At 32.9% G+C, this 24,500-nt stretch overlaps 3 protein-coding genes across 4 annotated transcripts; 2 read left to right on the plus strand and 1 right to left on the minus strand.

Annotated features, from left to right (window-relative positions):
- The first annotated feature begins 3,280 nt into the window (after positions 1-3,280).
- LOC11429279 (pentatricopeptide repeat-containing protein At2g13600) lies at positions 3,281-7,305 on the plus strand. Of its 2 annotated transcripts, none has more exons than XM_024784698.2 (2): positions 3,281-6,717; positions 6,893-7,305. In XM_024784698.2, exon 1 carries the CDS (start codon positions 3,361-3,363, stop codon positions 5,986-5,988), a length of 2,628 nt encoding a protein of 875 aa, XP_024640466.1. In that variant the 5' UTR covers positions 3,281-3,360; the 3' UTR covers positions 5,989-6,717; positions 6,893-7,305. The 2 variants fall into 2 exon arrangements, with proteins under 2 accessions (XP_024640466.1, XP_024640462.1); XM_024784694.2 differs by having other exon boundaries at positions 6,929-7,305.
- A 2,590-nt stretch (positions 7,306-9,895) lies between these two features.
- LOC11429277 (aminoacylase-1) lies at positions 9,896-13,741 on the plus strand. The gene is made up of 5 exons (XM_003589715.4): positions 9,896-10,619; positions 11,578-11,840; positions 12,232-12,369; positions 12,673-12,912; positions 13,374-13,741. Exons 1-5 carry the CDS (start codon positions 10,034-10,036, stop codon positions 13,485-13,487), a joined length of 1,341 nt encoding a protein of 446 aa, XP_003589763.1. The 5' UTR covers positions 9,896-10,033; the 3' UTR covers positions 13,488-13,741.
- Positions 13,742-21,250: 7,509 nt separating this feature from the next.
- Positions 21,251-23,940, minus strand: LOC11433890 (AT-hook motif nuclear-localized protein 10). Its single transcript, XM_003589714.2, has 5 exons — positions 23,568-23,940; positions 23,425-23,477; positions 23,037-23,162; positions 21,666-21,824; positions 21,251-21,514 (listed from the first exon to the last, which is right to left on the minus strand). The coding sequence occupies exons 1-5, from the start codon at positions 23,938-23,940 to the stop codon at positions 21,251-21,253; spliced, it is 975 nt and encodes a 324-aa protein (XP_003589762.2).
- Positions 23,941-24,500: the final 560 nt, after the last annotated feature.

The following is a 24,500-nucleotide window of genomic DNA, read 5'->3' on the forward strand; positions in this document are numbered from 1 at the left end:
GGATACAAAAGAAACAACTAATAATCTTGAAAATCTCACTCTTCAACAATAAAGCTTTAATGCAGTTTGAATTTGGTTTAGATGAGTTATTAATTTTGGTTTAGATGACCAATTTCCCACACTAATATTTACTGCTACAGTGCTACAACTACTCTTTTAACTTTTTAAATTTCTAAACTATTTTTTTTTTTTTTTTATAAAAATGAACTACAGGACAAGTCTACAACGGGTGGGTGTGTTTCAACTTTCAAAAGATGAAATGCCAAATTATAAATTCATGTGGATCGAAAAATAAATGGTTGAGATTTGAATGATTTTATAGTTTAATCTATCTAGCAACACAATTTGTTTTTGAAAAAGTTAAATTAGCTAGATCATCGAAAGCGGTAACCGAGAGAACCGGACCTAATATTTTGAGAGGAGCACACTTCAAGGTTTTAAGATCCTGAGGTTTGTAAGCTTATTTTGAGTCTGATAATCTAAAGAGTGAGATTTGTAAGCTCCCCTAAATCTTATCCAGATTAATTAAGTTAATTCAATTTTAAGCGCATATTAGAGCATAAAAACTCTCTATAGTCAAGTTTAAATAGTCAGAGCACAATTGACTTAATATATAAGAGCATCCACAATGGAGACTCTCATCTTTGAGGTCTTAAATTAAACCCACATTGACACATCATTTTTTAATAATAGTACCTAATAGGTACTTAACCACTCCAATAGAGACCCTCTAACAAAAGGTTTAATTGAGTTCCACCAATATTATTTATTTAATACACTATTTATTTTAATACATTTTTTAATTATTATTTTATTAAAATAGTGATGTGAGCCCATTTAAGAATGAGGTCTTAATTTAGACATTGCATCTTTTAAGACCCTCAATTTTTTTTCCACAATAGGTATCTATTAGATACCAAATCTTAAATGTTTAAGACTCTCCCATTGTAAAAGCTCTAAGCGATTTAAATTTTTCTAAGTTGTTTTGCATTCAGACTCAAAATTAAATACTTCTTGTAACAAAAAAAAAATTAAATACTTCTTAAATTCCTACTCCCCTTCTGTCATGAAAAAATAAAATAAAATGAGAGCAGAAAAATATTCATGTTATAAGCAAAATAAGTATTGATCATATGGATCCCCATGAGCTTAGCTCAGTTGATAGGGATATCACATTTTATATGCAGGGGTCGGGGTTCGAACCCCGAACACTCCATTTCTCTACAATTAAATTATGTGAGCTCTGGCCACTAGGCTACTTGACAAAAAAAAAAATTGATCATATGCAAATTAAGATTACGAGACCAAAACAAAACATAAATGGGTTGAAGTCTAAGGTTCGTTCTTGAGTAGCTCCAGAATAGTCTTGATATTGGATTTCATATCATCCTACTTCTTATTGAAATTGTTCATTTGAGCCTGGTACCTTAGCCTTTCAACCCACCTTTTATTATTATTTTTGTTATATCCTTTATGAAACCATTTTGCACCTCCATGTAAATTTTCTTTCTTTGTTACTTATGTGACTTGAATCATGTCACAAGTTTTAAACCCTAAAATGATATATATGTTTGATTTATTTTAGAGTTAGATAGATTAGTGAAATACTTGTGATAATTTGAAATTTAATTTGAGATTGATCTTTGAAATTAGCAACATCTTGAATTTGAGGAGGGGTACCGGTAGAACTTGATTATGAAAAGAAAATAATGAAAAAAAATGTAAATAAAACATGAGGATGATGATCTAAAAAAAAAAAAAAAGCCAACAAAACTCTACTCTTAAAAATAAAAGAGAATAAGAAGTTCTACCGGTACCCATTTTCTTCTTGAATAAAAATTAATACCTCATAAACATTGGTTGTGACAGATTTTGAATCAAAGTTACAAGTTGGAAGATAGTTTTTTAAATAGGAAATCCTTAACCTAAGCCACATTATAAACTTGAAAAGACATCTATATGTGTGTATGGAAATATTTGTCTTTCGATCTCATAGCAAGGTACAATCACATGACGACGGTAGTGTGGCAAATACCTTGACCAGTCTCATTGGCTTTAAGAAGTTGAGTGATGATAAGTCACCGTGCTTCTTTAAAAAAAAAAAAAAAATCTCGATGTTCATCTCTTTACTGATAAAAACTAACAATACTAACGATTTTTTAAAAAAAAAACTCTTATATTTTTTTTAAAGAAAAAAGAAACTCTTATATATATGACGTGTAGTAATTTCTACTGTGGTTCCATGTAAAAAGGGTCATGGATAGTCCCATTATTATTTTTTTTTTTGAAAGGGATGATCCCATTGTTAAATGTTTCCCGTCTTAATAAAATAAGCTACCAATTTTTGGTTTATACAAAATAACTAATCCATGTTAATTTTGTATTTGATGCTTTGGTAAAAAATTTCATCATTGTTTAGAACTTCAAATGAGAAATATATTCTCTTTGTTAGAATATTATCTCAACTTTTTTAACTGTTACATCTGATCCATTAAATTCAATCTCCTCTTATAATTTGTAGCTTATTATTTCTTTCTCTCTTGTTTGGTAGTGATAGTGAATGTAACAATAGAGAAAAAACCACCATCAAACAGAGGACTAAACACGCATGCATTTTTTCTTATAAACTACCGTAGTGAGATGCATAGATGCCTATACGGCTATATCTATACTACACATAATTATTTATAGGGTTAAATAAGTTTTTCATCCATATAAATATAACTAATTTTGATTTTAGTTCCTAAAAAATTAAACTGAATGTTTTCATCCTCACAAATTTTTTATTTTGATTTTAGTCCTTAATAACCACTTTATGTTCATATGAATGTCGAGATTATAATTCTTTTATGTTCAAATTGTATCCATATAATGTCCGTTTATTATGTTAATATTTTACATACTCATATTATGTTCATAAAATGTCAAAAATATGTTAAACTTATATCGATTAAGGACCAAAAATAAAACAAATTTTTTTATGAGGATGAAAACATCTCATTTTATTTGTTAGAAACTAAAATCAAAATTTGATATATTTACATGGACGAAAAACTTTTTTAATCTTTATTTATATATTACTACTCCCTTCACTCCACAATGATCGAACCATTGACACGGATTAAGACAACTATATAATTAAAAGAGAGAAAAATAATTTTACTAAAACACCCTTATGAAATATTGATTTATTCAATATTTTTTTGGGATGAAAATTGATTTATTCAATATTAGAATATTTGTAAAGTGGAATACTATATTGAATATGTCAATGGTTATATTTTGGTTGAAAATGAGACATCATGCATAATGATATAACCAAAGTTCCACTCATTTTACAACAAATAAAAAAAACCAAAAATGTCATACATGCAAATATCTCAAAAATTCTACGACGCATTCAAGCAATGTAGCTTCACCCACAAATCCCCACACATTGCTCGCAAACTTCACGCTCAACTCATTCTCTCTGGTTTAGACTCTTCCCTTTTCTTGCTCAACAATCTTCTCCACATGTACTCCAACTGTGGCTTAACGCATGATGCTTTTCAAGTTTTTCAAGAGACCCATCATCGTAATATTTTTACTTGGAACACAATGATTCGTGCTTTGGTTAGTTCCAGTCGAATGAGTGATGCAGAGAAGCTGTTTGATGAAATGCCCGTGAGAGTTAAAGATTCTGTTTCGTGGACTACGATGATATCGGGTTATAGTCAAAATGGTTTTCATTCACGTAGTTTTGAGACTTTTAGTTTAATGATAAGGGATACGAATGATGGAGGGAAAAATTACGACCCCTTTTCATTTACGAGTGTAATGAAAGCTTGTGGATCACTTGGAGATAGTCGGTTGGCTATTCAGTTACATGCCTTGGTGAGCAAGTTAGGTTTTGGAATGGAAACTTGTATTCAGAATTCGGTTGTGGGTATGTATGTTAAGTGTGGAGATGTTGATTTGGCTGAGACGGTTTTCTTTGATATTGAAAGACCGAGTTTGTTTTGTTGGAATAGTATGATTTATGGTTATTCTCAAATGTATGGACCTTATAAAGCTCTTCAGATATTTAATCGAATGCCTGAACGTGATGAGGTTTCTTGGAATACGTTGATTTCGATTTTCTCACAACATGGTTTTGGGGTTCAGTGTCTTGCCATGTTTGTAGAGATGTGTAATCAGGGATTTAGCCCAAATTTTATGACATATGGCAGTGTGCTTAGTGCATGTGCTAGCACTTCTGATTTGAAATGGGGTGCTCATTTGCATGCTCGGATTCTTCGCATGGAACATAGCTTGGATTTGGTTTTCGGTAACGGTCTTATAGATATGTATGCCAAGTGTGGATGCTTAGATTTGGCTAAGCGTGTGTTTAAGAGTTTAAGGGAACATGATCATATTTCATGGAATTCTTTGATCACTGGTGTGGTGCATTTTGGCCTTGGCGAAGATGCTTTGATATTGTTTAACCAAATGAGACGGAGTTCTGTAGTGTTGGATGAATTTATTCTCCCCACCATTCTTGGGGTTTGTTCAGGTCCAGATTATGCTTCTACTGGGGAACTACTACATGGATATACAATCAAAAGCGGGATGGGTTCCTCGGCTCCTGTAGGGAATGCAATCATCACAATGTATGCAAAGTGTGGAGATACTGACAAAGCTGATCTCGTGTTTAGATTAATGCCACTTAGAAATACCATATCATGGACCGCCATGATCACTGCATTCTCTCGAAGTGGAGACATCGGCAAAGCCCGAGGATATTTTGATATGATGCCTGAACGGAATATCGTAACTTGGAATTCCATGTTAAGCACATATGTTCAAAATGGCTTCTCTGAAGAAGGTCTCAAGCTGTATGTTTCAATGAGGAGCAACGGAGTCCAACCAGATTGGATCACGTTCACAACTTCAATCCGGGCATGCGCTGATTTGGCTATAGTTAAACTTGGAATGCAAGTTGTAACTCATGCTACCAAGTTTGGACTCAGTTTGAACGTTTCTGTTGCAAATAGTATTGTTACCATGTATTCAAGATGTGGACTAATCAAAGAAGCAAAGAATACTTTCGACTCAATAGATGACAAAGACTTGATTTCCTGGAATGCTATGCTTGCAGCATTTGCTCAAAATGGTTTAGGTATAAAAGTAATTGATACTTTTGAGGATATGTTGAAGACAGAATGTAAACCCAATCATATTAGCTATGTTTCTGTTTTATCTGGTTGCAGCCACATGGGACTTGTAGCTGAAGGCAAACATTACTTCGATTCGATGACTCGAGTTTTCGGCATTTCTCCGACAAACGAGCATTTTTCTTGTATGGTAGATCTGCTTGGACGAGCAGGGTTACTAGAACAAGCCAAGGATTTGATAGAAGGAATGCCTTTTAAGCCAAACGCTACTGTTTGGAGTGCGCTACTAGGATCATGCCGAGTCCATCATGATTTGAGGCTAGCAGAAACTGCTGCAAAGAAGTTGATGGAATTAGATGTTGAAGGTTCCGAAGGTTATGTCCTTTTATCAAATATGTATAGTGAATCTGGAGAGTTAGACAATGTTGCTGATATGAGAAAACTTATGAAAGTGAAAGGAATTCGAACGAGTCGGGGTTGTAGCTGGATAGAGGTTGATAACAGAGTGCATGTTTTCACTGTAGATGAAACCAGTCATCCACAGATAAAGGAAGTTTATTTAAAACTGGAGGAGATGATGAAGATGATAGAAGATACTGGAAAATATATTACCGTAGAATCTTCTGTTCATAGGAGTAAGAAATATCACAGTGAAAAGCTGGCCTTTGCTTTTGGGTTGCTTAACCTTCCATCTTGGATGCCAATACATGTAATGAAGAATCTTCGAGTATGTGATGATTGTCACTTGGTAATAAAGCTTCTGTCTTTAGTTACCTCAAGGGAACTTATCATGAGAGATGGATATAGATTTCATCATTTCAAAGATGGGATTTGCTCATGTAAGGACTATTGGTAATCTGTGGTATTCAATATCTGTTTCCTCTCCCAGTACTTTTGCCTCATCATTTTCTATTTGATTTTCCTTCTCAAAAGCTGGTAATCAATATGTGGAAAAAGAAAATTCAAGGGTTGTGACTAAATGAAGTTCCCTTTGATTGCATTTGGTTGTCTGGTTATAAAATGAGGATGCTCTATTGAGAGTCTCACATTAGATTTGATATGGTTTAGAATAATATTTTTGAGTGAGAGACATCCTTCATCTTATAAGATGCTATTATAGGGTCGAGTTAATCTCAACCAAAATTCGAAGATAGTATAGTATCTTTCCAAGGTCCGTTGGGTCACCCACTATTAGTCCACTCGAGTCACACTCCAAATCAGAAACAGTGCTGCATGTACTAAACGGGGGCAACTACCCCCACATACTTAATGTTTTGGTTACAAATAATTAGATTTTTTAATCTTGCACCCACTACAAGTCGGGGACGGGTTGGTTATAACTAAATATGAATGATTGCTAACTTTTGTCAAGCTTTGTTGTTCTGGACTCTGGTCTTTAATGTATTCTTTTCCTATTGTTGCATCTGCATTATAAGTTTGAACCTCTACATAAAGAGACCCATCATGCTACTTTGCTGCACCGTCGCCAGAGGGACACACATAAAACTAAGTTACCCTGCCATGAGCTGGACTAAGGAAGAGTACTGGAAGTTCCTTCTTTGTGCTTCTGGGAATACTTCTTGTGGTAATTACTTTCGTACTCTTACCATTATATTTGATTGGCAATTCATTTATTCAGATTTCTCAGAAAATGTTTTGAATCAGTTCAAAAATCATCATATAGGTAAAGGCTGATTCATTTATTCAGTAACTTTATGTCATAATCCTTTTTTATTACTTAACCCCATAAAAAAATATAGGTAAGTGGCGTTAACTTATTACACAATGTGCTTCAGTATCCAAATTGAATGGAAGCGGTATTTTGTTACAAATCATGGATGGGAGACCAATTGACATGCAACCAAAGGCGTTTTACACTAATTTACCATAAAATGAAGGTAATAGACTGTCTAAAATTCATGATTTTATGCCAAGAGTTCAGAATTATAAAACCTCACAGAGTTCTTGAGTAAAAATAAAGAATTTGTTGGTGTTAGAAGCAAATGCTGGAGCATATGGTTTACATGGATATGCAGAGTATATTGGAGGAGTATTTTCTTTGGCAGTGATTGTTCAGTTTTGGTCATGATTTGATCTCGCTTTGAAGATGATTATGTTTAGGTAAAGTTGGGGTTGCCTAGGTTGCTGTCACATTAAGCTAATAGTTAATTAACCATAAATTTGGCACATGTAAGACTGTGTGATTGCTTGTGGCACTGTTTTCTGATGTTATAAAACCTAGGTGTATGATATCAAATGGTTATTAACAGCTGTAAGTATAAATACAAAGGTTAGTCTCGAAAATTCAGCTCATATGATGAAAGGTTGCAGCGATATTTGATAAATAGGGGCACGAGTTTGAATCTATAATTTTCCATTTCTCAGCATTTAGTGTACGTGAGTTTCGCTGCTAAGCTCTTTAGATAAAATAAGTTCAAATGTTAGTATTAACAATATCTTTACCTTTCCATAAAAAAAAAAAAATAATATTCTTTACCTTTTTTTTGACCAACCATAATATTCTTTACCTTATTGATCATTGAAATGACTTCTTATATTAGGAAAATCTCTTCTGATTTGTTGATTTTCTTCAAATATCTTCAACAATGTCCTTTACTACCTTATTGTCGATGATCTAAAATCACAAATTAAGGAAACCAATGCAGTAATATTCTCTTGGAAAATGTATATTCAACTTCTTTTAAAGTTTTAAAATTTGTTACTATTTTTGATTTAATTTTTTAGTTACTCTATAAATTAATATGAGTAAGTAGATTCCAACTAGAATCATAAATTATTTATTGAATAAAAAGTAAAGTTAGTCCGTGAACTATCACCATTTCATCAATTTCGTCCTTAAACTAATAAAATCAACTAAAAAAAATTTTGAAAGGAAAATCAACTAAAATCTTAATAAACTATTTTCCAATTTAACTATTTAGTTCTTCAATCGACAAAATTGGTTGTTTTTCACGATAGTTTAGGGACTACACTGATGTATTTTTCATAGTTTAGGGACATTTTATTAATTTTAATAGTTTTAGGACTAAACTGATAAGAAAGTTACAGTTTAATAACAAAATTGATGGTTTACTCATTATTTATTTATTTTAAAATACAATATTTATAAGATAGATGCTCAAGCTCTGTCTAAAGGAAAAGATACATGGTCAAGCATAAGTATAAATAATAAATTATTATTAATAAGATACTTTGGTTTAAAAACAATAAATAAAAAAAGAGTGACTTTTTTTTTGTCAAGTAGCCTGGTGGTGGTTAGAGATCACACATTTTAAATGTGGAGAAATGAGAGATGTCCAGGGTTCGAACCCCGGCTCCTGCATATAAATATATGCAATATCCGTACCAACTGAGTTAACTCATAGGATAAAAGAGAGATTTTCTATGAGTAAGTAGACAATTACCCCTGAAATTATAAGTTTCGTCAATTATCCCTCTGAAATTAACAAAACTTCAATTATTATTCTGAAATTACACAACGTTAATCAATTTACCCATTCCATCAAATTTTTCTGTTAGTGAACATGACGTTTTGCAAATACCCCCTGAAGTTTTGCACTTATGTGCAAAATGCCCCGAACTTAAAATTTATATTTTTTTTCATGTGTAATGAGAACTATTGTTGTTCTTTTTTATTTATTTATTTGGGGGGAAATAGGACAGAAAGGTAACATAGTGATTTCCTTGATGATTGATTTATTAAATTTAATCAGGAGAAGTGAATGAATGATACCATCTTAAAAATATAAACTAATTTGAGGTTTGATCTTTTCTTTTGTAAAAATAACCATTATTGTCACTTTAAAAAATACACATGTTTCCCTTCCCCAATTTTTTTTTTTAAAAAAAAAAACGAACTATGGAAAAAGCAAACAAGTACATGCCTATTTTGATGGATATATGCATGTAGTTTTTCCAAACTCCAAAATTAATAGTTAGATTTAATATTTAACTGTTAATAATTTGTCTTTAAGAAAAAAATAATATAAATTTTTTAGTTCGGGGACATTTTGCACAAAAGTGCAAAACTTTAGGAGGTATTTGCAAAAAGTCATGTTCACTAACAAAAAAATTTGACGGTGTTGGTCCCGAGGGACGGAGGAGGCTAGGTTAGCCGAAAGATGGTTATCGGTTCAAGAACACAAGGTGCCCCCTGTTTTTTCAGGGTAAGAAGGGGTAGAGAAAATGGCTCCAGCCAAGGTTCGAGTACGAGGCGCTCCGGCGCTGAAGTAATTGATGCCATACTCCCAAGAAAAGCTCGAACGACCTTAAACAAAAGGGTACCTGTACCCGAAACCGACACAGGTGGGTAGGTAGAGAATACCTAGGGGCGCGAGACAACTCTCTCTAAGGAACTCGGCAAAATAGCCCCGTAACTTCGGGAGAAGGGGTGCCTCCTCACAAAGGGGGTCGCAGTGACCAGGCCCGGGCGACTGTTTACCAAAAACACAGGTCTCCGCAAAGTCGTAAGACCATGTATGGGGGCTGACGTCTGCCCAGTGCCGGAAGGTTAAGGAAGTTGGTGACCTGATGACAGGGAAGCCGGCGACCGAAGCCCCGGTGAACGGCGGCCGTAACTATAACGGTCCTAAGGTAGCGAAATTGGTAAGTTGATTAACGTTTTAAAATTTTAGGGGTAATTGAAGTTTTGTTAATTTCAGGGTAATCGACGAAACTTACAATTTTAGAGGATAATTGCCTATTGACTCGATTTTCTATTCTCTTTTTTGGTTTCATTTCCCCTTACGTAACAGAACCTAACTAAAATCCAGAAAAGAATCGTACATTTGAGGTTGTCAAAGCCAGGTGGTGATAAACAGCAAAACCAACGAGTTCAAGAGTAAGGAGTCAGCACTCACCACCACCACCAGCGGAGGAAGATGGTGTTCAACCATCAAAACATCCTCCTTATATCTTTTCTGCTAACAATAACAACAACATTAACATATGTTAAAGCTTCAGAAGAATCAAACATAATATCACGTTTCCAACAATACCTACAAACCAGAACAGACCATCCAACACCAAACTACACTCAATCTACCAATTTCCTAACAACACAAGCCAACTCCCTCTCACTCCAATCTCAAACCATCGAATTCGTATCCGGAAAGCCACTAATCCTTCTCAAATGGACAGGAACAAATTCAAACCTTCCATCCATTATGCTCTACTCTCACACTGATGTTGTCCCCGCCGAGCACGACAAGTGGGATCATCATCCGTTTGAAGCCCATGTGGATGATGAAGGAAGAATTTATGCAAGAGGGTCACAGGATATGAAGTGTGTTGGTATGCAGTATCTTGAAGCTGTTAGGAATCTTAAAGGATGGGATTTTCAGCCTAAGAGGACTGTTTATTTGGTTTTTGCTCCTGATGAGGAGGTTGGTGGACATGATGGTGCGGAGAAGTTTTCTCTTTCAAAGGTTTTTCAAGAATTGAATGTTGGTGTAGTGCTTGATGAAGGTACTTTAAAACATTGTGGTTATTTATGTGCTAATGTATCTTATCTATATCTATTCAATTCAAAGAAATGTAGTGTGTGAGTTTTAAGGTAATGTTTGTCACTTTGTCTACACACTAAAGGAAATCTTTTCTTGATGACATGAGGCGTGTTTGGATGAAGTAATTGGAAATTTAGAATTTTAGGTAATTTAAATGATTCAATTGAATTTCTTTTATTTCTAAATGTTTTTATTTGGAGAGTAATAAAAAAAATGTATTGTTAACATTTTTGGGTTGCCTTTATAAATTTTAAAAGTTTTGAGTCATACTTGAAATTTGAAAAATAGGTACTAATTTGCAATTTTTGAAAATTTTAGGGGTTAATTTATAGTTTTTTGAAAATTTATAGGGGTTAGTTTGAAAGTTTTAAAAAATTGGGACCAACTTGCAAAATTTTAAAAAAAAAGTTAAGAACCAATTTGATATTCACATTGTATAGAGTAAGGAAGAAATTTCAAATTTCTAGCTTTTAGGTGTCATTTGACAGATGTGACACTCTTCAACGAAGGACGTGCAATTTTAAAATAGTAAAGCAATCCAATTGGCTGTCTGTGTTGCAAAAAGTTTGTTAGAAAACTGATTTGGATAGGTTCTAGCTTTTAGGTATTTGAAGGAAAAATTTAGTGAATAAAATTTACTCAAGACTAATGGCGTGTTTGTAACACATGGTGACCATTACTTAGCATTTGATAGGTTGAAGCTCGAAAGAGTAATTTTAATTAGCTGCATAGTGCTGCGGTGACTTGAAGATTTCAAAACGCATGCTAAGTGTGTTTGGTTTTACTTTGGAAATCATTAGAATTGATTCTGCCTTGAGATAAAACAAACTGTTTCTGTTTTTGTAGAAGTACTGTTTATTTACTGTAATGCAGTTCATTATTAAACTCATTTCAACTTTTTTTCACTTACAAACAAACAGGGCTGGCTTCTCCGGATGAGCATTACAGGGCGTTCTATGGAGAGAGGAGCCCATGGTGGCTGGTGATCAAAGCCGTTGGGGCTCCAGGACATGGGTCCAAGCTTTATGATAATTCTGCTATGGAGAATCTTTGGAAGAGTATTGAAAACATCCAAAGGTATCGCGCCTCACAGTTCGACTTGATCAAGGCCGGCTTGAAAGCTGACGGGGATGTTGTTTCTATTAACATGGCCTTTTTGAAGGCTGGAACTCCATCGCCAACAGTAAGTCAACCGACTTCAATATTTCATCAAAGTGGTCAAACATGTCTTGTATAATGTAAAACTTTATATTATAGTTATGTGTCGTTACGTTATATCACAATCTTTGATATTGCAAACAAGTGCAAATTGAATTGCATTAGAGTTGAGGTGACCACTCTAAAACTTTGATGTTGCGGACGCAATCATGGTTGCAGACAACAGTTTAAAACTTTATGTAATATATAAGATTGAGTATTCCATGAATAGAATAGAAATTGTAGTGGAGTCTGCCAACAATATATGCTTACCTTTGAAACGACACTTTATTTTACATGTTAAGAAATTTCATCAATTATCAAGGTTGAATTCCCCGATAATGATTCTATTCTATCTTTCTTTTGCTGTGCACCAGGGTTTTGTCATGAATTTGCAGCCATCTGAAGCAGAAGCTGGATTTGATATTAGAGTACCACCAACTGCTGATACAAAATCATTGGAGAGGCGAATTGCTGAAGAGTGGGCACCTACTTCGCGCAATATGTCTTTCACTGTAAGGAGCTAATTATCCACTTCGCTTTATATTTTTATCGTCCATGTCTTGTAAATACACAATACTCTCCGCTAATAGGTGTCTGCTTCGTCTTTCGTAACATATGTATATTAGAACATATCAGATCATTGCCTTAATCTTCTGCAATTTATCCTCTTTTCTTTTCTCTGTGAAAAGGTTAATGTTATGACAGTTCCTCAAAATTTCATACACAACGTGATTATTTATTTTATGAATTTCCTTTTTTTGAGAACAAATTACCCCTTATTAGATTCTTTCTCTAACATCTTTTAGCTCTGACAGTTCAAAGAAAAGATATCTGTGCATGATGCGTCCGGGAAACCAGTCTTCACCAAAACTGACAGTTCCAATCCATGGTGGGCATTGTTAAAAAATGCTGTCGAAGAGGCTGGTGGGAAAATTCGTAAGCCAGAGGTTTTTCCTGCCTCCACAGATGGACGCTTTTTCCGCAATCTTGGATTGCCGACAATTGGATTTTCACCTATGGCAAACACTCCCATTCTACTCCATGACCACAATGAGGTGATTCTTATAATATATTGTGTTCCTAATTGTATGTTTATCGACGCAAGCGATGTCATTGTCTGTACTGTAGGATTATTAATTATACATCTGTTGTTGGCATATTCTGCTTGAATTAGCCTCTTTTGCTATGGCTTATTTGCCACATCAGAGATAAGTTTCTTGGAAATGAAAGTGTTCACCATAAACATGCAAGAAAAGAGTCAATGAATATATAAAAACTACCTCAGACTTTGTATTCTGAGAAACGTTGTATGTTTGTCTGAGTTAAGGTTGTATTCTACTTGAAGAAGGTTGTGCCAGAAAATCGTTGTTACACAAAATGACAATGCATTGCACCTTTTTTCGGACACTTTGCACCTTATTGTTTTTTGGTTGTATCCTAATGTCATGCACCATACTGTACCTGCATTTTGTTTAGATTTCAACTTTGACTTGTGTGTTGCTTTTTCTCTATGCAGTATCTTCACAAAAGTGAATACTTGAAAGGGATTAAAATATATGAGTCAATTATTAAAGCATATGCATCCTTTGATGAACATGGAAGAGATGCTAGGTCCAAAGACGAGTTATGAGCAAGTGGTGTAGCATCTCCCCCCTTCCTTAATGCATACACTCTGGCTTTGTCTCAGATGTACATTATTTGAAGTGACTCAATATTAGTTTTTGGTATGCAGTTAATTTGATGTGTAAAGTAAAGAGGAAACAAACTTTGGCAGAAGCAACTTAGCTTTGTGTGAATGTTTTCATGATTTAATTTTCTGTACATATTTTTGTAATGGAAAACCACTCTAAAATGAAAAAGCAACAACAATATGCTTCTCCAGAATTTGAGGTAGTACCCTATAATTATATAATCATGAATATAGAGTCTGAGCAAGATATGTTGATTTCAAATTTTTATATGGTTAATTAAAAGTGAAATCTCAATATTATTCATGATATATGAAAATTCTCTCCCAACTTTTTTAAGAAGATAGGGATATAGACAATTTGGCGAATGACAAGATATCAGCTTAAAGTACTGTCTGCCGCTAAAAATGAATTTATTGTGGCTACATCTAAATCACGATGTATACACTAAAGAAAAATAGAAAATTTTATTTAAAAGTTGAGTAGTACTACAGAGTTAGAGGTAGTATTAAATTTGTTTAGTATGAATTTTTTGTTTTGCTCCATACTTTTTTCTTTCGTACAACACTTTGAAATAATTTTTTGGACAACTCTCTCTCCCTCACTCCCAAAAGAAGGGAAAAGAAGATGGTTGTCTCATAATAGTTGCACACATCATTTTTGAGTAAAAAAAGTTATTTTTCAATAATAAGTCACTAAAAAATATTCCACATATATTTTAGATTAATCCGATTTCATCTTAAATAAACTCATCCTAAACTGTACTACCTTAAAAATCACTATAAATAGTCAAATCTTACTCAAATATGTTCTCAAGAGAAATTCAAGAAGAAATCTAAAAGTGCAACACATTGTTGTACACTTTCCTTTTTGAAAGATAACACTTGATCAAGCTATCAACTATATTACCCTCTTTGTGAGAGTAACTCGTGTACACCAACACAATCGTTGTATTTTACCATCGTTTGTAACTCCTTAAAGGGTTAAGTTGTACCTGGATTTTAAAAAGACAAAAAGGTTCAAATTAGTCGAAACTTTGTATAAATAAATCTTCTTTTATTGTCAGGTAGGTAAGAATATACCTTAGTGCTTGTAAGCAGTTCATGTTATAGTGGATTAAGTCCTCAAGGGCTTTGAGGCAAAATCTCTTCATAAAGGGAGGACTAGAGGTAGCTTCCAAGTTTGGAGTGAATACAAATTACTTGTGTTTTTTTTTTTTTTTTTTTTTTTCCGTATTCTCACATTTCAATTAACACTGAAATATAGACAATTTGACGAATGACAAGATATCAGTTTAAAGTACCGTCTGCCGCTAAAAATGAGTTTATTATGGCTACATATAAATCACGATGTATACACCAAAGAAAAATAGAAAACATTATTTAAAAGTTGAGTAGTCCTACAGACTTAGAGGTAGTATTAAATTTGTTTGGTATGAATTTTTTGTTTTGCTCCATCCTTTTTTCTTTTGTACAACACTTTGAAATAATTTTTTGGACATATCTCTCTCTATCCCTCCCTCCCTCCCTCTTCTATCTCTATCTTTGTCTCTGTGTCTATTATTTTTTACCCAAAAGAAGGGGAAAGAAGATGGTTGTCTCATAATAGTTGCACACATATCATTTTTGAGTAAAAAAAATTATTTTTCGGTAATAAGAAAGTCACTATTCCACAAATATTTTGGGTCAACCTGATTTCATCTTAAATAAACTCATTCTAAATTGTACTACCTTAAAAATCACTATAAATAGTCAAATCCTACTCAAATATGTTCTCAAGAGAAATTCAAGAAGAAATCTATAAGTGCAACACATTGTTGTACACTTTCCTTTTTGAAAGATAACACTTGTATCAAGCTATAAACTATAGGGTTAATTAAGTTTTTGGTCCCTATAAATATCTGCAGTTTTATTTTTAGTCCATATAAAAATAAATCACACTTTTTAGTCCCTACAAAATTTTTCGTTAGTGTTTTTAGTCCCTGTTAAATTAAAATTTGTTTAATTATGCTTAAAATTTTAAATTTTTTAATGATTTTTTACATACTTGTTTAAAACATTATAAAAGGTTCCGCCACAATAAATTAACTCAAAATTTAATTTTTAGATCCAAATTTTCGTTAGTTTTATCTTAAATTTTTGGCGTTTTAAAAAAATTATATTTAATTCATTACATGTTAAAAAAATCTAATTTTTTATAAAAGAGATTATTATAATGTTCTTAACATGTCTGTTAAAAATTATTTAAAAATATAAAAGTTTAAGTATAATTAAACAAATTTCAATTTAACAGGGACCAACACATACTTTTAGTCCTTGTAAAATTAAAATTTGCTTAATTGTGCTTAAACTTTTAAATTTGTAACATATTTTTCACATACTTACTTAGAATATTATCAAAGTTCCTCCGCAAAATTTTCATTAATATAATCTTGAAAATTTGGCTTTTAGAAAAATTCATATTTAATTCATTACATGTTAAAAAACTAAATTTTTTTACAAAAGAGTGTCTTACGATGTTATGAACATGTATGTAAAAAATCTTTCAAAAATTTAAAAGTTTAAACATAATTAAACAAATTTTAATTTAACAGGGACTAAAACACTAACAGAAAATTTTGTAGGGACTAAAAAGTGTGATTTATTTTTATAGGGACTAAAAACAAAACTGCAGATATTTATAGGGACCAAAAACTTAATTAACCTTAAACTATATTACCCTCTTTGTGAGAGTAACTCGTGTACAACAACACAATCGTTGTATTTTACCATCGTTTGTAACTCTTCAAAGGGCTAAGTTATACCCGGACTTTGAAAAGACAAAGAGGCTAGTCATAACTTTGTAGAAATAAATCTTCTTTTAGTGTGTGCTCATCATGAAGGTCTCAAGTTTGATTCTTATATATGCCAATTTAGGTGGATTAATTTAGCTTCTTAAGAATAAAAAATAAAAATAAGTCTAAGATATTGTCAGGTAGATAAGAATATACCTTAGTTCTCGTAAGCAATTCATGTTATAGTGGATTAATTCTTCAAGGGCTTTGAGGCAAAATCTCTTTGTAAAGGGAGTACTAGAGGTAGCTTCCAAGTTTGGAGTGAATACAAATTACTTGTGTTGTTTCCCTATTCTCACATTTCAATTAACACCAAACCTATTTTCTTCGAACACAAGGATTTATTTATTTTTAAATACATATTCAAACCCATATTTCTTGTGATTTTCTCACCTACAAGATGCGGCCGAGGAAGAGTTTTACTGTTATCCAAATATTCATGCTAAGACAACTTAAGGGGTACCTTGCCAACAACGGTGTCGTGATCAAGGTCAGAAGGTTTAGTATATGATATGAGAGAGTTAGTCATTTTTTGGGGATTAGTGTTGAGCTTATTTTTTGGGGGAGCCTCTAGCTAGGAAACCATCACCTCAAGTGGTAAATGCTAAATCCAAGGGTTACAGGGGATTTTCGAGATAATATGTTGGTATTTAGATTGCGACGATGAAGAAAATAAATTGTTGGGAAAGAATTGTTACAAGAAATTTGATCTTATATGGAAAGTGAAGATGCTAGATTCAAGACCAAGATAGAGAGGTTACATATATGCTTCTTTAAAATTCAAAATCCAATTGTAATCTATCTTAGTAGTTTAGAAATCATTGGTGTTTTCAAATTAAATGAATTCATACTCAATATTGGGTTAAATTGAAGGTTCATATGCTACAAAATATAGAACCATGACTTGTCAGACCCTTTAAGTATATCCCAGACAAGCTTATAAACCAAGACATAAAAAAAATTACAAAGCAAACCATATTCCTAAGAGTCTAGAAGTAAAAAAAAACCTACCAAATTATACATACATCAAAATCAAATAAATCTATAACTTCTTGAAATATTTATGTAATTTTTTTTAACTAAATATAATCTAGAAAATAACTTGATGTGGTTTTAAATATAGACTGTTATCATGGTTTTTGGGTGCCAAGCCATTAATTGGACTTGAACCTTTTGACCGTTGATATTCTCTGTTTTTTCTTGGGAAGGGCAAAATTGAGAAAAAACCCTTAAATTCTAAGTTCGGGGGTCGTTTTCGCTACGGGAAGGTGTTAGGCACCCGGAGCGATTATGGTACTCCATAAGAGCCGCTCTCCTAAGTTGATTTCTACGCTTTATTTTTTTATTGCCTACTTATTGAAAGAAAAGAAGTTTTATTTGAGTGAAGAATAGGGGTGAGAAGAAGTAGAATTTGATTTTATTTCGGCTTGGATGAGTTTTGACTCATTGCCTACGTACCGTTTTACGGGATCAAAACCGGCGTAGTTCTTGCTAAAAAGACTTGTTTTTTTCGTTTTAATTGTTTGATTTTAGTTTTGAAAATGGTTTTGAAGAAGGAGATTGGGAGGCTTCATGAGCATGAGATTTAGCAAAAAAAGTGAGGTTTGATTAGTGATTGAAAAGAAAGTCTAAATGATTAAGATGAATTGAATTTTTCTTAAGAAAAAAAAAAGAAAGGAAAAATGAAGTGTTGACTTCATATTTATTATGAAAATTTTTGAAGTGAAGTTCAATTGTTTTTTTTTTTTTTTGAAAAAAAAAAAAAGATGGATTTTCTCTAAGTGTTTAAAACCTAAGCGCTTATCTAACCATACAATCCTATGCATACATCTAAGGTGAGTGTGTGCGTGTCGGTGCGCCATAGTGTCCATAGTCCATATTACAAAAATTGCCTAAATACATTCTATGGCCTCTTTGCCAAGCTACAAACCAATGGTAAAATATTACATCACCGAATGAATTACAATTTGTAAAAAAAAGAAAACTAAACTAACGGAGACAATAGTGAAGATAATGAAGCGCTATGAAGTGATCAACATGAAAGGAAATGTTAGCAGCAAGTAGTAAAAAAGAATATGGCATGAAGCGATAGAAGAAAGTATGGCGTAAGACGGTAAAGTGACGATAAGAATAAGCCGGAAACATGTGATGAATAATGCGCATGATGCAAGAATAAAACTCAACACATCAAAACAGTGACATATGCATAGCAAACAGTAGCAAAATTCACATGGAAAAGTATGCAAATCAAACATGACGAACACGAATATTATGCACATGAAGTAATGGGTAGAAATGCGAGAAAAATGACTTAAAATAGTAAAAACCCTTGACAAAACAACACTAAAAATTTTTACCAACTTTTCCAAGTAAAATACCACTGAAAATTATCAAGAAGAATAGTAAAATGACATAGTAAATTTCTTGGAATTTATTGATAAAAATTTGGAACAAGCAGGGGTACAGGAAGCAAAGGGGGGCGCGCGTATAGCAAGAGAAGCCAAGGGAAAGCTGAAACCCTAGGCCCAACAGCGTAAGCCCATTGGGCTTAGAGGATAAAACCTCTATAAAAGAGGTGAGACAGACCTAGGGTTTCACTTTCCCCTTGTCTTTCTCTCTCTATACCACAATTGCTCTGCCTTCTCTCTAGCATGAGCTCACCGGATTCTGGGTTGAGCCGCCGTGAGAGATGAAGGTCTGGCTGGAGCCACCGTAGGCTCGCCGGAACCTTCATCTTCTCCGGTGAGCTCCCTAGGGTTCCGGCGAGCTTTCAACCCAGAATTTGATGAAAATCATATCATTCTCTTCGTCTTTTCATTGCGATTACGATTCTGGCCTTGGCTTTTACAAACATTACGTGAATCAACGTGAATCTGGTCTTCTCACTTACGTTTTTCGTAAAATTAGGGTTTGCTTTTTTTGATAAAATTCTTTGAATCTTTTTAAGATTCTGTTGATTCACGTACTGATGATCTTTGTTACGAAAAGATGAAGAGATTAACGGCCTGGATGATGTAGATCTGTGCTTTTGGTGTTACGGTTTTTTGGAAATCTTTTAGGTTTTTTGGCTTAAATGTTTTCAACTTCACAGATCTACATCTTCTCTGAGTTTGTTATTGGCTTTGATGATGAGAATGATGAAGATTCACGTGTTTACCTGAGTTTGTATGGAGATTGTTGATTTCTTCGGAAAATCTTCAAATCTTGTTTCTGTTTTGATCTGATTTCGTTTCTGGAGACTGAAAATAAATCAGTGTGGTTCTTGTTAGCCTTGAATCTTCATCTTCTTCGGTGTAAACCCTAACTTCTTTCCTTCTTCTTCCTTCAAATCTCTGTGATCAGCACTCGTAGCTTTTCGCCATGGGTGAAGAGCTCGTGCTTCGAATTGCAGAGTCTGCAATTCAGTGATGATGATTCAATTGAATCACTGAGAATTGCAGTAACAAATTAGTTCAACTTTTCTGGATTTTTTGTTCTGGAAGTGGTTTAGGGTTCTTTTGCGCCATTGATGAAGGCTTCAAGCTTTTTCTGTTTGATTTGTAACTGCCAAGAGAGAGAGTGTGACTCTGTGTTTATGAGTTGGCACTTGATGAATGGAAAAACGTGTGAAATTCATTGCCACTGTGTTGCTTTTATAGCTGACAAGTGTGCATCTGAACCAATGAGAACAGGACACCTGGATCTGGAGAGGAAATGGCACGGCTTTGCAATTTTGGACTTTGAGGACCTCCCTGCAATTTTGTAAAATATGGGACTGGACTGCAATTTTAAAAATAGAACTAAAAAAACATAAAGATTGGACAGTTTGGACTTAAATGCAAATTTAAAAAGTTGAAGGATTAAAATGCAAAGTAAAAATAAAAATGAATTAAAATATGTAATTTGACTAAACGTAAAGCGAAACAAAAATAAAACTGACAAAACGGACTAAAACGAACCAATGGCCTAAATGAGGTACTTCAAAGTAACCTCTCTATGCCAAAATTTCGTGTGAAATGACCAAAATGCCCCTAGGGCTAAAATTGACCTAAACAGATTCAAATTGACTCGACACTGACTCAGACGCAAGTTTGAAACGAAATTAACAAAGTTTACTGATGAAATGAAAAAAAACAATTTGAAAAGACTCAGAGACAGTCACAAGGATGAAAATGGGTCCCACTGCAGGAAATGACCAAAATACCCTTCTGTATGACTTTTTGCAAATTTTGAAATAAACTGTAGAAAAAGCAATGCAATGATTCAGAGACACTTTTGAATGACTTATAAGACAAGTAAAGACACTTCAAAAGGTTTTTATGCAAGAAAAACATAGGTGAAGTTGTGATTGAAAATACTGCGAGGTAGAGACAAATTGAACTGTGCAGTTGAAATTTGATAATTGACAAAGTTTGAAATGAAATTGGGCCCAGTATTTTTAGGTCCAAAAACAGGGTATAACATAGACTATCTTATAATTAAAATCTAGAGTTATCTTAGTATATATGTAAATATTTTGTAATCAGAAAATTGTATCTCTTTTTTCTCTCATTATAATACTGGAAATAGGGGTGAAAGAGGTTAATTTCATGAATGTAGTTTGAAAATATGCAGCTTAAATGAGAAGGTTTGGAACACATATTTCGAATATTGTCATAAAAGGATCTAACACCTCCATAATATTATTAAACAAAAGCAACCCTTGCTTGAAATGTTTCATAAATGATTTTTAAATCCAAATAAGCAGAAAATAAAATAAAAACATAATAAAAACGATAGATAAACTCCCATAAAATTTGGTCCAAATTATTCAAATTCAACCTGCAGCCCGAACTTTGAACAATCCTCATGCAAATAACCTGCTTCTACACCGGTGAGCCTAAAAGCTCATTCTCACTGTTGGGTTTGGCGAGCCAATGTTTGTTGGTACATCGACAAAGTAGGAATCGGTTGACTATCATTACCGTAGATTCCATGCCCTAAACCCAAAGGAATGTTCTCATTGTTGCTAAGGGAGATAGATGAAGGACCTTGAGTGGTAGCACTAGTTGGAGTCCCAAAAGCAGCAAATTGGGATATTGGTATTGAAGAAGGCCCCAAATTCAGGTTACTCGAGCTACCATTTTTGTCATCCAAAGTAAAACAAGCCACTTTGACCTGAAAATGATTCTTAAAAAGTCATAAAATCGATGCCACAAAAATTTGCACAATTCATCATGCAGAAAATACAATAGACACCCAAGAACTTGCATTCACAATATGCTTATAAGAAAATCAACATAAATTATGTATCACTTGAGAGAAATACCTTTACCAATGATGCAGCAATAAGCTTATCAACTACACCTCCAAAAACATTTGAATTAGGTTCCACTAGAGACACCGTAAAGTAATTCATTCTCTTAAAGCCATTATTGTTGTCAAATACTTCTAACATTCCTGAGAGAGATAAAATCTCAAATTGACCCTGTGATGAAAAATAACATCATAGAAAGAAAAATGAACAAAAACACATTTAGTTATGTAAAACAACTATCATAGTATCATAATGACATTTTCACATGTACAAAAATGAAAACTTAAACACAAACAAAACTAAAAATGTCGCTTCCTTTTCATAAAAATCCGAGCAATATTGTTTTTTACTTTCAAATAACTATAGGAAGTGACATTATTTAATATAAACATAACACATGAAAATGCGTGTGACATATTCAACATCTAAATATAGTTGCAATAATGAAAATAAATATGCTTAAATGGTGCCATTAATGATTTAAATTTTATGATCCCACAATTGTTGTATGAGTGATCCTACTTAATATCATTTACCATAATATTTACTATTAATTAGATCTTCAGGTTGCATTCATTTTAAGCCAAGTAGAAAAGGTAACCAAATCCTAATTTTTAAATTAGTTCATGAGAGATCAAACCCCAAAAATACTTAAAGGGAGATCACATCACATATAATAATATTGAAATACCAATATTATTTTGATAAATTGATAATGACAGTGATAGATTTCATTTTTAAAATCACAATATTGTTAATTGAAAAAATATGAAAAAGATTGCATTTTAATGTTCAATATGAAAAGTAGTGTACTTTTAGGTATCATGGTTAAAATTAAATTGTACAAAACATATGCATTGTTTTATGTACTTAATATTTAACAAAATATAAATAAAAGAGATCTAAAAAGTCAAATGCATTTAATCCAAAACATTTGACTTTTTATGTGCCACTGCTTGTAAAATTTCTCTTATGTCATGGTGGGTTATGTGCGAGTTGCCATGAGCTACAATGTCAATTATATCCACCATATTTCTTCCATAGGTTGTTTTAATGTCTGGTGGTCGTAATTGGCCAAAAACAAAACTGTCTCATTCTCAATGTTCGCTTAAGAATATATATCATCCGGTCACTAATATAAACAAAATTCTATTAATGATGTATGTGGTCTTTATTATATGTCACATACATCATTAGTTGAATGTATCTAAAAAGTGAATTTTTGCTTATATTAATGACCGGAGGGTGTATGTTCATCAATCAATTCATCTTACATTAGATTTCAGATATCTTCCACTTAACTCAGTACCAATAAAAATTTCTTCTAATCACATACATAGTTATTGATTGTATTCTAATAAAAACATATGCAAAAAGGACTACCTCACAAATAAAAATTCTTCCAGGTTGATGAAGTGCGACAGTGCCAACTAAACCATGAGCAGAAAGAATGCACATCTCTGTATTAGGTCCTCCTTGACAACATGTCTTAAGTTTCGCAACAATGTCCTACAAACAAAAATTATTATTTTTTTGTTAGAACCATTCCTTTTAACATCATCAAAATCTACATTATCATTTCAACTTATAAAGTAACCAAAATCTACATTAGCATTTCAACATATATAAGTAACCATGTTTTTAACATCATCAAAGTCCACAAGAGCATTTCAGTTAATAAAGTAGCTAAATTTTTAAAATTGTGAACGGAAATTAATCATATATATATGACATCTTAACATTGAAATTAATTATAGGTTCATCTTCATACATCACCAGGGTTCACAGTGATCACATGTTGAGAGAAATCAGTTCCAGTAACTCCTGAAAATTAAACAGACGGAATAAAAATCAAAATCAAATAATCGACAAAATTTTAATTTAAATAATGAAAAAGAAAAAAGTTTAACATGCCAGGTGCTTCAACTTTCTTCTTCTTGTTCAAAGATCCATGAGGTCTTCCTCTTCCCCTAGTACTCCTTTTTGCAATTGAAGCAATGTATCCATCAAGAAAATACTCCCTCGGCCGACCCCTTTTTTTCTGAATTGAACCAGATCCAGAGGAAGCACCCACACATTGTTTCAGGGTAGAAGGAACAATGTTGTTGTTGAAAGGCTCAAAATGTGGGGGTTGGTTAGTGTTCATGTTGAGTTGAGGGAAAATGGTCGGTTCCATCATGGCGAGCGGAACAGTGTTTGTGACTGGATTTGGACTATCTAATACAACATTTTCCAATTGAAGGTGGTGTGGGCGAGGATGTGGTTGTTGTAGTTCATGAGAATCCATGAAAATGTAGTGTAGTGAAGAAAAGTGTGAATTGTGAATAAGTGTGTATATGTAGTGAAGAAAGTAACCAAAGGTGATGAATGGTGTGATAATGATAATGACAAAATGATGACTAAGGAAAGTAACCAAAGGTGGTGAATGGTCAAAAAAATAATTTTATGTTTTTTATATCTTTTCTTTTGAAAATAAAATATAACTTTATTTTGACTTTGAACTAAAATATGACTTTTTATCGTTTACGATTATTATTTTTGACTAAGTATTATTAATGCTCTCTTTATCTAATTGTAATGGTCATATTTAAAGAAAATTGTTTCAAAAATAAAAATGAGTCGCACTCTAACTTTTAATGTAGTCATAATTTTTTTTTCTTCAATCTCTCTCTTTAATTAATTAGTATTATGTGAATTTGTCTCAAGTTATTATTTTCCTTTTGGATTATGATAATGGAAATACATCAATGGTTAATAAAGATAAAGTAGCAAAATTATCATTCCCTTTATTTTTCCTCTCAAAGAAAAAAAATCATTACCTTTCTTTCATTTATCATATTTTTTTAA

This window comes from Medicago truncatula, chromosome 1 (assembly GCF_003473485.1).
Source record: "Medicago truncatula cultivar Jemalong A17 chromosome 1, MtrunA17r5.0-ANR, whole genome shotgun sequence".
Taxonomy (NCBI): Eukaryota; Viridiplantae; Streptophyta; class Magnoliopsida; order Fabales; family Fabaceae; genus Medicago; species Medicago truncatula.